This window comes from Megachile rotundata, chromosome 2 (genome assembly GCF_050947335.1).
Source record: "Megachile rotundata isolate GNS110a chromosome 2, iyMegRotu1, whole genome shotgun sequence".
Lineage (NCBI taxonomy): Eukaryota > Metazoa > Arthropoda > Insecta > Hymenoptera > Megachilidae > Megachile > Megachile rotundata.
Window position 1 is genome coordinate 22,799,925 of NC_134984.1, and position 17,459 is coordinate 22,817,383.

General features: G+C 39.4%; 3 protein-coding genes and 1 non-coding gene across 18 annotated transcripts in view; 3 read left to right on the forward strand and 1 right to left on the reverse strand.

Moving 5' to 3' along the window:
* The window catches only part of LOC100880245 (dystrotelin), a 40,085-nt gene extending 33,695 nt beyond the window's left edge, over positions 1-6,390 (reverse strand). The window contains exon 1 of the mRNA XM_076540649.1: positions 6,318-6,390. The gene's annotated coding sequence lies outside the window, so the exon portion shown is untranslated. The remainder of the gene's footprint in view (positions 1-6,317) is intronic.
* Oatp26F (Organic anion transporting polypeptide 26F) overlaps positions 1-8,508 on the forward strand; it is a 29,697-nt gene extending 21,189 nt beyond the window's left edge. For all 12 annotated transcript variants that reach the window (XM_076540597.1, XM_076540600.1, XM_076540601.1 and 9 more), the window contains 6 exons: positions 3,868-3,989; positions 4,129-4,395; positions 4,970-5,171; positions 5,581-5,728; positions 5,887-6,263; positions 6,336-8,508. In XM_076540597.1, coding sequence (XP_076396712.1) covers positions 3,868-3,989; positions 4,129-4,395; positions 4,970-5,171; positions 5,581-5,728; positions 5,887-6,263; positions 6,336-6,537 — 1,318 coding nt within the window. In that variant the 3' untranslated portion in view covers positions 6,538-8,508. The remainder of the gene's footprint in view (positions 1-3,867; positions 3,990-4,128; positions 4,396-4,969; positions 5,172-5,580; positions 5,729-5,886; positions 6,264-6,335) is intronic.
* A 1,132-nt stretch (positions 8,509-9,640) lies between these two features.
* On the forward strand, positions 9,641-9,712 carry TRNAP-UGG (transfer RNA proline (anticodon UGG)). The gene has a single exon. It is a non-coding gene; the product is annotated as a tRNA-Pro (tRNA).
* Positions 9,713-10,046: 334 nt separating this feature from the next.
* The window catches only part of LOC100880693 (Organic anion transporting polypeptide 30B), a 40,793-nt gene continuing 33,380 nt past the window's right edge, over positions 10,047-17,459 (forward strand). Inside the window, exon 1 of one of the 4 annotated variants that reach the window (XM_076540577.1) lies at positions 10,047-10,665. The gene's annotated coding sequence lies outside the window, so the exon portion shown is untranslated. The remainder of the gene's footprint in view (positions 10,666-17,459) is intronic. The other 3 variants (XM_076540572.1, XM_076540570.1, XM_012293745.2) reach the window with 3 other exon arrangements.

Genomic DNA, 17,459 nt, shown 5'->3' on the forward strand with positions numbered 1-17,459 from the left:
AGCCGATAAATCCTGGCGAGAATTTAATAAAGTTGCCGTGACGCGCGGCTAAACTCTCCCCCTAGCCACTACGAGGAAAAAAACGCGGGAAATGCGTTGAACGCGGCAACGAGAGGCGACAAATTCCGATGGTGCAACCCATTACGCGTCATTCCCCATCGGCATTCGACGACTATCAACCCCTTTGCGTCGTGAAACGCATAATCAACGTGGACAACCTTCCGAGCATTGTCTACCCGCTGTAATTCTTTCGGAGTAGTTAGACGATCTTTTGCAAACTTGATCTTGAATTCGGAATACGATATCATAATATCAGTATGATCGTATTGGTCTTTTATTTTGGATACGAAAGTTTTTAAATTCTTACAACGAAATGTTTTTAAATTTTAAAGTTCCTACTTCTTTAACCCCTTCCCGTGCTTTGACGAGTCTCACTCGCGACGCACTCACAACTCAAATGTGATTAATGTTACTCAAATTTTGAATACTCTTCAACTTAAATTTTAGATCCAACTATAGTTTGCGTTGTCAAGGATCCCTGAATATAAAATACTTAGAACATTTTCATTTTCTTTGTTCGTTTTAATGTTATAGTCCTGAATGGTTAGTCTTGACTGACGCACCTCATAAATAAATGGCACGGCAAGGGGTTAACATCTTTCTAAACCTAAGAGTTCCTAAATTCTAAAATCGCAAAATCACCCTGATGACAGTGTACCTGGTAATGGTAGTTTCGGTGATGAATTTTTGAAAAGATCCGAAAAACATTCGATCGCGATGAATGTTGATACCGCTTGTCTTAAAACAGCTCGAATCTACCCCGTTGAAAATATCCCGGCAGCCCATTAGAGCGTATAATGGGCCGCGATTAATAGTGCATGTAACCCCGTGGTACACACCCCATGGGGAAAATGTCAAGCGGTGAACCAATGTTTGACGATGACGCCGATGTTACCCTTCAAAACTGTCACTTCATCCCCCGACACTTAGAGGACAATCAAGTTCCATTTGTCTACTCGTCTCCCTACGGAACATCCGAGCCCTTTCGTTGAGTCACTCCAGCCACGATGCACGTGAGAATCGAATTAATCGTCGTTCCTCTACCCGTCCGTTCATCCTTCTCCTATGTTTTCCCTTTCCTTCTTTTCTTTTTTGCCTATTCTATCGCAGAGACGCATACCACCAGCGTGCATACCGTGGTAAATCGAATTGTCGACCGTGTAAAGTATTTTCAGTTCCGTCCTTTCGAATCTTACTTTAAAATGGCGCGGCTATCGATTTCGGTACCCTTATGCTTCCTTTTTTTCCTTTTATCGCTTCTCTCCTGTATTTTATGCCATCCACCGATGTATTATAGATAAACTGAAATGCATTCCTGCGGAGTTTGTTTCTTTCGGTCCTTCCACGCGGTGTGCGCGATCGCCGTAGCTCGATTACGAGTTAACTTTTCTAAATAATCTGTTTTCTTAATATGGGAGTATCGTGGTACGTAATGGTCCATAGTCGAACGGATTAAATTAAGTTTAAATTATGCAATAATTCAGGAGTATACCATGCGAGAACGAATTTACCCGAAACTTTATTAGAGTCTATAATTCATGCCGAAATTATAAATTCTTGGCCGGCGTCGTACGTATTCGCATAATCATGTTACCAATTATAATCTTCATTAAATTTCACCTCACACTCGACGTTTCTCTCGCATAACCAATTTGCAAACGTTATCGCTACTTTTATTTTTTAATGGTAGAATTTTGTATCGGATTTACAGGACTATCAGTTTCCGTGCAAAATTTCCATTTTTCGCGAGCAATAAATCGAACATACACGTTTTTCCTCTAAAACTTCGAGATCCAACAAATTATTTTTCACGGTAGCAGCTTTCCTTGGAGAAGATAAAAAGAGGAGGAGAGAAAGTTTGAAAAAGCAGAGTGAAATTACCATAAGTAGAAAACTTGAAAAGTTGTTATCTTTGAACGAGTACAGCCGTTTCGAGATCGGTTACGACACGATCGCGTAAAAACGGCGAGAAAGGAAGAAAACGTAAGATGATCTCCGTGTCAGTGTAGCAAATGCGGTTAAGTTCACTAAGGGATGGTTCTACGGTTACTCAGCCATTTCCGACCAATCAATCACTTCTCCTTGGTCGGGTTTTGTTAGGAAAAAAATTAAGTGGCTAAAGTAAACGCAATTTTGATACAAAGAAACTAATATCTTTCTCGATAATGAAGGAACAATACGACGTTTGTACTTATCGAAGAAATTTGTTAAGTTTTAAACTACCAAGGTACCGTTATAACTTCGTCCACGTAAAAGAATTGTTTTTGGTGGCCAATCAACAAGTGTTTCGAAGCTGGAAAAGATTTCCCACTAGCCCGTTAATTCTCGACTTCAAAGAGCTTCGAAATAAAAAACTGTCGGTTCTGTAAACTGAAATTGCGCAAAGAGGACGCAATTTAATAATTTGCAAACGAAACGAACCGCTTCCTCGTCGATTCCTGAAGCATCGGAAAAAAAGAACGGTTACGACAATAAAATTAATAGTATCGCTTTGAGTGCGCAATTACATTTTCCTTGCACGCGAGCGTGTATTCGGCAGGAACGAAGAGGGAAAGAAAAAGAAAAAGAAGAAGGTAACTGGTTGCGTTACGGCCACTTCCGACTGCGAGCTTACGTCTGAGAGTGGATCGTATATGCGCCGCGTTTAATTTCGCAGGCAAATGAAAAGAGTTTTCGCGGAGACGGCAGATGCTGCTTCGAGCAACTTGCTCGAAGCTCGTTTCCAAGTACTTTTCACAGTTTTCCGCTTTCTCGCTTCCCGCTTTCCTTGCCGAGATAGCTTATCCTATATCTCGTCGCGATTTTCGACAGGAATCTTTTGTAATTGCGACGACGGATGGAGCCGACGAATTCTCGCGAATTTGCCAATTTCACGATCGGTGATTCGTAAAGGGAAATTTCGGAACAAAGGATTTAAAAATGGAAATCAAGATCCAAGAAGTTAGGAAGTATAAAATTACTAAATTTGTAATATACCCACAACTTTGTCAGCTCCGACCACGTAATAAATACTGTATCATTTCTGCAGAAATGCATACGCAAATTTGCCAAATTCATAGCCCAACCGCGAAACAAAACGATGGTAACCAAGGGAATATTCGTTTAGTCCGGATGACGATGATTGTCATGACGTCTCGTTGGCGTTGTCGGTTGTCCGGAAATTGCCGTAGTTTTTTGCCGTGGAGGTAAATTATCGAGACACAGAGAGAGAGGGTTAGCGGGTGGTCCAGGAACGCGTGCAAAAAGGAAATAGCTTTCGACTGTACATACTCGTAGCTGGCAATTTGTCGGAAAAGTTGCGCGAGCCTGCTCGGTTGGGGAATTTCTAAGCGGGCGCAATTAAAAAAGCGCGAGGAAATCGGTCGGTTAAGCCGGAAGTTCTACGGCAGAGAAGTAATTCCGGTCTATCTCGTGGCGGAACGAAGCCGTTGCTACTGTTTCAGGATAATTACATTTTTCACGGGGATCCTTCACCGTTCTTTTATTTACGCGCACCGCGTCCTACTTTTCCCGGAGTTTTCCTTAATATCGGCCGCGCTTTAAAACGTTTAACCCTCTGCTTTATAACATCTAGTTACACCGGTGTCACGGGACGTAATTATACCCGTGGAATGGCCAGGTTTTAATTAAAGAAATTGTCACTTCCTACCAAATACAATTTAAGTACGCAGTTATTTTTTTCTCCTCTACGATGAATAATTTTAGTTCACTCAAAGATTTAATTTTGTCTAAATTAGATCTATACTGTCTGTACTCGAAAGTAGATAATGGTAGTTATCACGTAATAATTTAAAAAATAAATTTCAGAATTGGATTGACACCGGACAGTAACGTGTGGGTTGGAGCATGGTGGATAGGTTTTCTGGGTGCCGCAGTATTGTGTTTCATAATTGCGATACCGATACTTGCCTTCCCACCTGCGTTACCAGGTACGACATTTTCAATAGTTTCATTATTGACTGTAAAATTAAAAAGTTACACAATTTCAAAGTACCGAGATTCCAAAGTGGAAGAATGGAAAAATTTGCAATTGCTTTTCACGTAAGAATCGGTCTTTTCCCATTTCAGGTTCGGAAGAATTAGCCAAAGAACGAGTATCGGAGGCACACGAGAAGCAATCGAAGCAATCGCCCTCGAGCGAGAGCGGGGAGGCGTTTTCAAAAATACGCGAGCTGCCACGAGCACTGACCGATCTGCTCGGTAATCCAGGCTTTTTCATGTTGAACCTGGCAGGTGCAAGTGAAGGATTGCTTATCGCTGGTTTCGCGGCGTTCCTGCCGAAGCTGATCGAAAATCAATTTAACGTCAGCGCTAGTTCAGCCGCGTTACTAATGGGTGAATAATATTGAAACTTTCTGTTATAATCAATCAAATCGGTGCCACCCTTTCGGCACACCTACGATCGAGCGATATTTTACGCTAAATAGCCGAACGGTTTTTCATTTTTATCGTGGGAACATTATACACTGTCGTTCAAAACTCTTCGGGTACTTACAAGCTACTTCGCTTTGGAACTTTGCGTAAACGATGAAGTTCGAGTAGCTGTTAAAAGAACTTTATTTTCATTCGAGGTAATGGTCCATTTGATGATCATAGCTTGATGAGTGATTTTATCTGAAAAACTGTACAATTTTTTGTGCGATATTCAACTTATATAAACGACTCTCATGAATTAATCACCGAATTCTTTTTCTCCTAATCATAATTTGAAAGCAGCTTTGACAGCCTTATTGCTAATTACCTGCGAGTTCTAAATGGCTTTTAAACGACGGTGTTTTATTTTGTTTCCACGCTCTCGATCCTCGGGGATATTTACGATCCACCAACATTCGAATGTGATTTGATGGAAATTTCGAAAGCACTCGTACGCGACTCGTGCAAATGAAATCCTTTGATTTTTTGTTCGCAGGTCTGGTGACCGTGCCTGCAGGCGGCGGGGGTACCTTTCTCGGTGGTTATCTCATAAAACGCTTTAATCTGCCCTGTTCGGGTATTCTGAAGTTCTGTCTGCTGGCCACTGCTTCCTGTATCGCTTTCACTTTGTGCTTCGTTTTAAACTGCCCGAATCTAAATTTTGCCGGAGTTACCGTACCCTATTCGGACCAAACTAAGTACGTCGCTTCTTTTGTTCGTTTGTACGTGCTATGTACGAATTAGATTAATTAACGTAGAATAATACACGCATGTAATTGAAACTGTTACTCTTCAAGAATAACGTGAGGCTTTTGAACATTTTATTAGCCGAGCCCCACTTCACAGAATGATCATTTTTCCTCTTTAATTGCATGTAATTCACTGTACCAAATATCACAAAGTCCAAAAATCCTCAGGTCCCAATATCTCGAAAGTTTCCTAGTCTAAAAATCTCTGCTACATATACACACATGTTTGTCCAGATTGATAAGTATACTATTTATGGAAAACGCGTGCAATTTTCAATTTACCCATAAGTACACAGTTCATGCGTGATGTACATGTATCAAGCACCGCCTATATAATTGAATAATTCCATGTTTCCAGAAAATCGTTCTCGTTGGATGACGCGTGTAATAACAACTGCGGTTGTTCAAGATCAGAGTTCAGTCCAATATGCGGAGTGGATGGAATCACGTATTATTCCCCATGTCATGCAGGATGTTATCAGGAAACGCGGATAAACGATGTCAAAGTCGGTATAGTTTGTTATCTTATTTAACATGCACGCGAATATCTATTTTGTTCTTCGAAGTCAAATATTATTTTAGTAATGCGTCGTTGATGAAAGCTCGTGTGTTAAAAGTCTCCAAGTGTACGAACTTCAAGTGCGATAAAGTTGTTATCTTACAGGTGTACTCGGACTGCAGCTGCGTACGCGCGCAGCCAATGAACCTGACTGCAGGAGATGACGTTATCAGCTACGAGGCAATAAACACAACTTGCAACACATCTTGTTCCTATCTGTGGCCCTTCATAGCCTTAGCATTTTGCAACATGCTGATCACGTTTTTGTGCACTATGCCAGCACTTTCTGCGACCCTGCGGGTCGTTCGGGACGATCAGAGGTCGTTCGCTTTAGGTATACAGTGGATTAAAGTTAGGATTTTGGGCACGATACCAGCTCCCATGGTTTTCGGTGCCCTTATAGACGATACTTGTATCTTGTGGAACGAGACGTGCGAGGGCAGAGGAGCTTGCCTCGTTTACGACAATTTATACATGAGCAGGTTAATATTGAACAATCGTGATCATATATTTTAAATATTTTATAAACTACTCACGTCGAATTCGGATTGCAGGTACATGTTGGCGTTAGCTTTCATCGGTAAGGCAGCATCCCTCCTGTTCTTCTTCCTCGCCTGGTGGACGTACATTCCACCAGGAGGCAAACAAACCGACCAAAATTCGCGGGAAGAACCAACGACGACACTAATGATGAACGACACATCGCACGAAACACCAACTACGCCGGCGACAATAAATCCTATAATCGATGCGTAAAAGATTATTTTGCGTTTCATTCAATTCAGTGTAATAATACATCGCGTAAAATAACCTTGTTTCGATGAAAGATTTTTAATGTCGATGAATCTTCGAGGTAACTTGTTTATTCTTGATTGCTTGAAAATAGAGGTAAACACCGTTTGCAAGAACGAAATGGCGGGAAACTAAACGTCGACGGTGAGACATCTAGGTTTCTCAGGTATAACTAAAACAAGGTTACCAACACGATTTGATACATATTTTTTTAATGGCGCGATATTTGAAACGTTTTAGTGTACGTGCACGGTAAAAATGTTATGGATACATCGGCGAGGAAGTGTAACATGTGTATGTACATTTAAACGTATTTGATAACTGTATTTATATTTCTCTACGGTGTAACTAAGCAGATGTACGATGTAAATTAAGTAGAGGGTATTTATTTAACATTATTATATTATTCTTTAATACGAATCGTTTACGATCACTGGGGAAAACGCTATTTCAATAGTAAGATATTTTATAAAGAGTTTGTAACAGGTACGCTAATTTATTGTGACTGTAGTGCAAATGAAATTTGCATATTTACGGAATATTTGAAATACAAGAAGACGAGCGTAGCGAACTGAAGTATGATATTGTTTAGTTTAAAAATTGCTTAAGATTGTACAGAACCATTTATATAGGGTATGTTGTAAGAGCTGTTCACTGCCAGAACTATTGTAAAAAAAGCAGAAAATTGTTTTTAATATCGGCATTCGATAAGAAATATATGTCTTGTTCTAGGTGTGAAAGCTATAAGTACCAACTGTGAGAAACAATTGGCAAGTGCACTTTGTAGTCCTTTTCGATGTTTATTCAGCGATATTTCTTATTCCGATATAGTTACCCGTTAGATTTTGATATCGATAAAAATAAGATATACTGACAAGTATTTATATACTTAACGATGTATATCATTATGCTGTTTGTAATATGATATAATAATTAATAGTCGCAGTTATATGTGAATCGAAAAAAGACTTGCAGAATTGTCTACAATTACACTATTGTCTGTTCTGAATGTGATTTTAATTATGGCAACGTCCTATAACTATAAATGTGGTATTTACCGATTGTCAATTAAACCAGGAAAATATGTATTTACCACGGATGATAACAGTTGATGTCTGAGATAAAAAAAATAATCTCGTATCTTCGTATTCCTCTTACTTGTAAGAGGGAGCTAAATTACTCGCGTGGGCTGCTCGCCGAAATATAGCACAAACGACTTTAGCAAATGACCACGCTACATTTCGGTGGAAATCATATCTCGGAAGAGAAGATATTGTTCGTGAGCATTCAATTATACAACCCTATTATAAGATGTAATTGTTACATTCAATAACTAAATTGTAAATTGTTGTTTCGTAAGGATAACTTTGAAAGAAATTCCGTATTGTAAAATTTGTATCACTCCTTGTATGATGTTATCGCTTACAGAAAGACTAATTACCTTGAAAACATCGACTGATTATTATTGTGGATCTAGAATCATCCGGAATATATCAGTTATGAATTCTTGTACCATTTGTAATGCATATTCATGTAATGAATAACAACTGTATTAGCTCGCAATTTTATACATGATGTTAAAATTTCATACTTTGTTTCTAAACAAAAATTGTTCTTAGGAGAAAAGATAATATACAATTTTTGGTATTTTAAAAAGTTGGAAATTTACCAATAGTCGAGATGTAAAAGAATTTTGTAGTGTATAAAAATGAATTATGAAATTTTGTTACGAAAATAGTTCGCAAGTGGAACAATGATGTTAGCAGTAACCGGTCGTATAAATGTACAAAGCGCAATATGGACTGTCATTTACATTAGTTTGATATGACGCACTCTGTGCGATTTCTAACTGTAATTATTTTTGTTATTGAAAAGTAATATGTCTAGCACGTGTATTATACGTATCACCAATAAAGAACGAGTAATGTACGTTAATCACGCGTGATGTTTATTCCCTTATTCGTTATAAAATTATGTAAAACTGATGTCAGTTTTCGACAAGAAAGCAATAAAAAGAATTTAGTTTCATTGGTACAGATGTATGGCCGCTAGATGGCGAAAGTAGTACTGTTTTATGTGATTTAACGTTCCAAACAAAGTGTCGTATCACAGACAACTTATTCGAGAACATTATAATTTGTAAAACATTGTATTAGACTCAATAAAGTGTACAAGTTGTTGATTTCTCGAAAACAGGAATTTGTTGATAAATCATTCTCTACTGTTCTAATTAGATAGCGGAAGCGGCACCATTTTCATAGCGCACGTGGATATAAAATTAAAAAACACGTAAAAATAGAACTTGCACGATATTTTTAGTTTATTGAATGAACTATTCGCTTATATGAGTTATATAATTGTAGTATATCATCTTCAGTAAAAATGAAATATGTTTTCCAATGCCTTTAAAGTATATACAAAATATTTTTTTAAGTATTACAGTCCAACTGCATAAAGTATTTTCAGTATAAAAATATTTTCAAGATCGTTGAACATAATATTGTTAATGTATCTAGAAACAAAATTTTCCACTCTGAATTCTATATTTAAAATGAAGTGTTGAAAACTCAAGGTATAAATGTTTAGTTAAACAGAGTCTACTCCTGATTTTTATTGTATATTTATTTTATCAATAGAATATGTACATACACATATGTGTAGAAATATTTTTAAATCGTGTGGCACAGAGTATTATGCGAATGATTTACTCTATATTTTTATTATACATAAGTCACAAAATAAACGTGCACTACAAAAAAAATATTTGTGCCGATTATTTAGTTATCTTGTATAACTTGCCAACTAAGATTTTAGAGATTATAATGTTTTATTTTTAGAAGTTATTTTGCAAGAAAAGTATACTTTGTATGCAATTTCAATATTTTAATTTCGTATATTTTATAAGTGACAAAACTATTTGTGATTATATGATATTTTAGATTCTACGAATCATTTTTATATAACGTTGCAAAAACATATCATTATGCGTATAACTACGCGCATATAAATTTAGAAAAGTGTATAACTTTGGTCCTTATATATTCTATTATTAAAAGAACCTCCAAGAGGCCTCTTGGTCTAGGGGTATGATTCCTGCTTTGGGTGCAGGAGGTCCCGGGTTCAAATCCCGGAGGGGCCCAATTTTTTTTTCCTCTTTGAAATTGAACTACGAAACTAAACGTCTTAAATATTTCATAAAACAGACGTCTATAAAACTTTTGACGTATTTCAGAGTTAGAAACAATCAACAACAAGTATTACAAACAAATTACGCTGAGTAGTATAAACAGTTGTGATTTCATTAATTACGAAACTAGCTATAACGTAATAAAGCATGTTTACTCGATTCGTTACAATTTTTTCCCACAGTTACGTAATATTCCATTAAATTTTATAATCAAAAATAAGGTTTGCACAATTGACACGTAAATAACTAATTATTTTTAAACGAACATGTCCTGGTACATATAGCAATGTCGATATTCGAATTTGTAATTCTTCAAGCATTAATTTACCTGATGCTATTTTAATATCGGACGCTTATTAATAACTTAAGAGTATTCATTACGTTCACCAAATGAAAAGTGTTAAAAACGTCGTAAACGTCCTTGTATGACCGTAAACACTAACAAAATGGACATGTTTTCTCCATAAATGTGTTTGGAATTTTAAAAAATGAAAAAATTGTTATCAACAAATAAATACGAATAAAGAAATCGGTCGTGTCAGATATTCCGTTTCAAATTACGCGCGGCGTATTTTCCTACTCTCGAGAAAGTTAAGATGGCGTCCAGGCGAGTGCGCATGCACAAGTTCCTCAATGGTCGGGCAAAAACACAGCTGGTCTATGATCTCCGAAGCAAGCTGACGGTCGAACGCTATCAATGTGATTTTCGTGAAATACTTACCGATCTACCGGTCAGATCGTGAGGTCAAGGCGGACGCGTGCGAAAATTCGTTTAGTGCTCGTTTCGAAGTGTTAGTGAGTGTGTTTAGATGTATGCAAAACTCGTTAATCGCGGTGTCACCACGAGGATTTTTCACTGCCCCGGATACAAAGGAGTTTCGTGAGGTGCTTTGAGCGTCCTTTCGGTAAGTTTACGACAGCATCTATTTAAGCATTCGTAGCATCGCGTTCTCTCGTATCGCGTGTGCCGCAAAACTTTTGGCCTGCTCGCGAAGTCAAGTGACCTTTTTCGATATTCTCGAAACGAGCGTCCACGATTTCTTGTCCGTAGAATTTTCTGTACCTCCACTCTTCGAGATCGGAAAAGCACGAAAATTTTTTTCCCCGAGTAACGTGCGTTTCAACTTATTCGCGCTATCGACATATATTTCGAGCGAAAAAAGAATTGTCCAGAAAAGCGTCGTGCAGCATCTTCAAAAATAGGTCAGAAGAAACTTTTCGTAATCCGGTTACGAGATTCCGTACAGGTATCGCCTGTTGAGAAAAGAGATTCTTATCGTGCGTTATCTTTTGTTGTCTGTCCTGCATACGGAACCCCTCGAACTCTCGAGTGAACCACGTTTTGTTATCTCGCGCACGGTTCTCCCTTAGATTTATATCTTTATTACGCAGCGTGTGCGTGGGCACGGTCGTGGTAAACACGACGAGCAGATATTCTCCCATGTCACAACTGCGTATCCTCGAGACACAGCTCGGTATCTCGCGAAATTGCGAATCGTTTTTATGCGCGAAGAGTATCGTTCGCCTTTCTCTACCATTGTTTACATGCAAAAACACAGCTGTGCCGTAATTCCACACACGAATAAGATTATCGCGCTACCGTCGTTATCTGTATATCGAGGTCTTGAACCTCGGCGTCTGTAGAACTATTTTTGTATCCGCTACGGCTACGGTCTCTGTCACTGCGACGCGGCACCGGCTAACAGGAATCCGGCTGTGCATCGTCGACCGTGCGACGCGGTCCTTAGGACTCTGACCTTGCCCTATGCAAAACGATATTTCCCGTTCGACGCCGCTTTTAATCGCTCTGCCAATTAACAAACTCGGTATTGCGGCTTAATTAGTTGACAAGTACCGCTTAACCGTTGCGTCCTGTCGTTCTTAAAAATCTACTGTCCCTGTCATGCTCGCTACTTTTTATCCTACAACTTTCGATGTATTAGATTATCGATAGATTATTTTGTAATTACACCTAGCCTAATTTCAATTGTTCGAATCTATTTATACCTGTTCAAAACGGTAGCTTTAACCGGATCTAAAGTAACCTTGATTCGAAACTAACCTAATCCGACACACGATTTTGCGTAGACCTTTCTAAATTTCAAATATAAAACGACCGTTCGAATCGAAGGTAAACGTGATCCTAACCCAAATCGATGTTACTCGGATACGTTAATCCCGGTTTAAAATTGAAATTTCGTCGACGTAGGTTGAAAGAAGATTACAGCCCGGTGGTTCGACTATCGAAACTCGCATGTGGGAAGGTAGCATACGATAGTCGATATTAAGAACAAAGGATGTCGCGTTCTTTCGGAGAGGTTAATTTTCAGCAGCCAGCTGTTACCGGTCGGTACACATTCGATACGGTACCGGTAACCCGTCCTTAAAAATGCGCGTCCGTTCAACATGCAAGGTTGAGGTTCAGGTTTCACGGTGCGTTAGCTCATGAATCCTGCGGATGAAGTTCCGTGAGATAGATTTTATTCACAACGGTCGGTTATGTTTCCAGCTACGCGGAAAAAGGGAGAAGGTCAAGTTCTTCCGTTTCCGGTGAATAGTTAGCGTCTGCTTACCATTGTCACGAATTTATCGACCGAACAGTATTGTTCGGCTCTTCGAGCGATCTTTTCACCCGGCAATTTCATAGATTTTCCTTTGTATCTCGGGATACTCGAGTTAGACATTTATGAAATTCGACGCGACAACTTTTGCGCGTCGGCGAGTTTGTCGGAAACTTGAAGCGTATGCTGAACGAAACAAATTAATCGGAGTATCAGAATGATGACGCGGCAAACATGACCTCATTGTTTTTCAGAGATAGCGAGAATTTGACCTGGTTCTCGTCTTCAAAAATCGAGGATAGTAGATTGTCGCGCACGGTGTGTCGAGACAGTAATGAGATTGACTCATTAAAAATTCTCGTTGTTAACTTCGCTTCGGGATATTAGGTTGTTGCATATCAAACGCCCGGTTTCGAAACGAGTCCGATGATTTCGTCAGGCGGAGCAAAATTCCATCTATACGAATTTAAAAACTTTTACAATATTTCTACTGTTATTAATTGTCGTATTATATTTGTTCTAACTTCGAAGCAAAGGTAGAAGAATAAAATGGTAATTAGGTAATAAGAAAATTTTTGTTGGCAGTACGGCGATCGATATAAAGTGGTTGTATGTATCGCGGAGATAAATGCGAATAATCGGTTTTAAATAAAATAAATTATTTCGCGACAGCCATGAAAGGAGAGGCAATAAAGATAGCCATTTTATTATCGCTATCGATCCATCTCGAATAATATTTGTATCTAGAACGTTCGTTTTGAAAGGACAGGATAACCGTTGGTACGTTACACGTCCGCCTCCTTTCACAAAGCACTCGAACGCCTACTCGCCTTCAGGATAATCCATCTTCCTGTGGAAAAACGATCGTCAGGGATCAACGCCGGTATAGAGAAAGAATTTCAAGGGCTCCGGTTCTTTTACGGGAAACTTTTCCTTTCACGAAGCCGGGTTTCGTGTCGATCGACGAGTAAGAAACGCTGATTTCCACGCGAGAGACTAATTGCACCTGTAACAGCAACGATAAAAACCGAGAGGAAAAATGAGAATCGAAACGTAATAATAATTGGACGTTGTTCGATCAGAAACCGTGATTCGAGAACGTAACGTAACGATATTTGTTCGCGGGAAAAATGATGTTTAAAAAAGTATCTCCGTTGATAGAACATTTTATGAACTTTAGAAAGCGAGGATATTTTTATCGCGGGTTGCTAAATCGCTCGTGCTATCGATGTTAATTATACAGTTGGAAAAATGTTAAATATCGAGAGAAATATCTCGCTCGAGTATTCGAGTCGTTTAATAACGGAAAGCTTTGTTTTCTCGATACTCGCTTCTTCCTGTTTCGCCGCTTTTCGATATATTCGTTGTTCGAAGTCCGACGAGAATTCGTAAAAGAATTACAATAGGATGTCGGTGATTGCAAGAATTTCCTAATTTTCGATCGATTCGATTTCCTAATTTAATCCAGACTTGATTAGCAATTAATCAATGATTACATCCCACATCGTAATGCCGCTAAAATTCAATATCCGTTAACTGATCACCGGTGATGCAGGAAAAGCTGCAACTCAATTTCGCTCGTAATATCGCTGAAATTTCCCCGTCAACATCTGTTCACGAAAATAGTTTTGTTTTGCAAAGTATAATTTCCTCGGATAGTTGGATACAATTATCCATGCACTGCAAACAATTTCATCGTTGTTCTGCAACTTTCGCATTTTTCCCCGGTATAATTTCAAACTCGTGTATCAAGCATCGTACGATTTTATCATCGTTTACACTATAATTGGAGCTATTAGTATAATTCTAATTATATAGCGTTTTATATTTCATAACTGGGCTGCTGGTTTGCCTGAGTCCTTGCGTTCTTAGGTTTCTAAGGATCTCGATCGTGCAAATGACCATTTTAGGATATCAAAGTGCCACATTTAGAACAGCGTTTACCGAGAATGTCTGAAGAGCGCTGGTCTTCGGAAAATAAGAATAAAGAAAGGAGAAAGCTGTTGGAAGTCGAATTAGAGGATCGAAATAAGCGAGTGGTCTTCACGGACGACTACGCTTCGAGTTATTCCTCGGAATAGAATAAACGATTTGAGGCAAAGCTACGCCTAAAAATATTCTATAGGCGTATATTTAACACTCGATTGCACCGGGACTATTCATGTTCTTCCACTGTGTCGTTCCCCGGTGAGCCGGCCAAACAAATCGGTTATTCACGAACGAATATTTATTACGAGTCGACGACTCGCGATTCTAAATCGTCTGCCGGTACCTTCACGATTGTACGCATTGTACAGTGCTCCAGGTTTCTAACGTCGCACTGTAGCGATCCGTTTTACCAGCGAAAATAAAGAACGTTTTATAGAGTGTTTCCAACCCGAGCGAAACAGTCAACGAACAATGGAATTTTCTTTGTTTTCGTGCCTCACGGTTGTCACCGTTTTACCGCTTTCAGGCCTTTGCGTTTCGCGATTTTCCGAACGACCCGAGTTTAGAACCTTGGAACTTTCAAATCTCAGATCCTCGAGTTCTCGAAATTCGTTCGCTTCGAGACGTAGATCTCGAATCCTTGAAAGAGCGCAAACTTAAACAAGATCATAGTCTTAATACATAAACTTGTTACTTCCTGAATTTATTTTCGTTTCTACCATACATCAGCTGGCGTTTCAAGGTTGTTAACAACGTAGCTAGAAAGAAGTCGCAGTTTTTAATGGAAGATTTCATGTGTTTTTGTCAAAGTACGTAAGCGCTTGTTCTGGCGTTAACGAAGCAAAAATTGTTGCGACACAGGAAACGTTTGTCTCCTGTCAACAAGCCATTGAATCCATCGACGTGTTCTTGCCTGGGAAAAATTCCGGATAAATTGGCCGAGAATCGTACGGAAACATTCCTGTTCCAGATCCACGTATCCGCTGAAAGCATTATATGCCGTTGCATCATGCGAGCTCCGCGATATCCACCTAAGCTTAATATCCTAGCCTCGTTTCAGTTAATTACTCCTGATTACCTCCAAGACAATCTGAACTAGGTCTAGCTTCTCTCGTGTCTTTCAGCGGTTCAGATCGATTCGTTATTGTTCGGTTGCGAACGCTTTTTCTGAAACCGAGACGAGTAACAGGTGCACGAGAGAATTTCTATTAGATCGTTAGGAAGACTCAAAATGCGAACTATCTATATCTTTACGGTTTCATAGTTCAAAAATTATGAGGCTAAGAAACGACAAAAGTACCAAGATGCACACGTTTCAAAATTGTAAAGTTCCGAATTGACGTAAGTTCTTTTTAACGTTCCAAAGCAGAAAGTTAAAAAACCTAACAATCCAAGAATTGTACATCTGTTTGGAAATTCCTGGACGTCATCTCTCTGCTCCCGGAAAATAAGCTTTGTGTCTCATCGAACGAAATAATTGTAATTCAACGGCGCAGATGTTTCCTTTTGTAATAAGAAGAAGCATTGTGGATCAATAGGCATTCTCCGTTGCTTCATCTTGAAATCGATCGAAAGCGGGCTTTCTTGAGGACGTCGGCACGGTATCATGCACGAAGAGGTGTTACGAATGGATGTCGTTGAAATGACATGGCCACCTGTCGTATTTACCTGTTACGCCGATACGCGTGCTGTGTAACACGCACGCGGAGAAAGTACAAGTTCGCCATAATTGCCGATTTCCCCATTCCACCGCGAAACGAGGCTAAGGTCGATCGGTTATTGAATCGATCGGGAGAGTGTCCCGCAATTTTCTTTTCGCGATTCCTCGCAAAGCAGATGTACAGCGTTTGCGTAACAGCTGACGCTTTCGGATCGTCGCGCTATTCGTTTGTGTCGAAAGAATTTCATTAGCCTCGGGATTGATCGTAACGTCTTCTCTTCCATTTGTCGATTCTTTCATACCTTCTTGGAAAGAGCCTTATCGTTTCCGAGAAATCCCGATAGAGACATTGTACGTAGATTACAAAGAAGGCCAGTCAGAGATACTCTTGTTATTTCAGCGTTTATCGCCACTCGAGCGGAGATCGGGCAAAATATTTAGACGGAATATAGAGTCGGTTTAAAGAGCTTAACGCGTTCGTTATCTAAGTGCCGCTTCGATGAATGATCCTGTTTACACGATTATCAAATTGTATATTGCACCGTGTATGCAGTCTTTGAACGCGTGTTCAAAGTTATCGATCATTTTTATTTCGCTATAGCGGTGATATAACCTATGGTAATCTAAAGGTGATATAATAACGCGCAGCGATACAATACGCGACAATACGCGACTCGTAACGCGCGATGATACAATGGCCATACTAATTTAATTACGTAATTGGTTAGTGCCACAAAAGTATCGAACCCCGATAAACGGTTCGATCGTGCATCTCGTTTTTTAGCGCATAACCTGCGGTAGACAGCACCGAATCGTTTTATCATAGAATAAAACGCGTTGTGAGATGGTCGAAACGAATGGAAAAGTCATGATGGCGGTATTTAAATTCGATTGCCAGTTCTGTTAGTGAAAGTTCACCGGTTACCGTAATCTCGTGTTTTCTCTTGGCAATCGAATGCACGTAGGTCGAGGTTGAGGATAATTTATCGAGACTCTGTATGTTAACGACGCCGGGAATCGATATGTCCGGAACAAGGGAAATAATAATGATAGAAAATCAGAGTTGGAAAATTGCTGCGGCTCGTCCTATTTCGAAGCGAATACGTGTGCCTCGCTTGGTCGTTCGTGTACGTTAACTTTGCGTACGTTCGTCGGAATGGCGGTAATAAAATGGTAAATGGTAACCGTGGAACGGCTTCAAAATGGACGAACGGCTAATGTCGTCGTCGTTAAGCGAGAAATATCGCTATACCGTTCGTAGGAATAATAGTTTAAGAGCGTTTGCGACGAGTTTTCGCGCGACGAAAATTGATGGAGGTTGCTCGCGAAATCGAAAGAAAAGTTTCGAAAAACACGCTCCGCCAGAGCTGCTGCTATCGATAGATATAACTTCGAAATTTATTATCGAATATATCGATAACACCGTTACCCGTTCGCTAAGGCGAGCGAGAGATTAAAAACTGCAACTTAATCTAACCTGACTTAATGCATAACTTTATCGTTAGCGCTTAGCCTCTGAATCGGAATTAAGCGGAGGTAGGTATTAAGT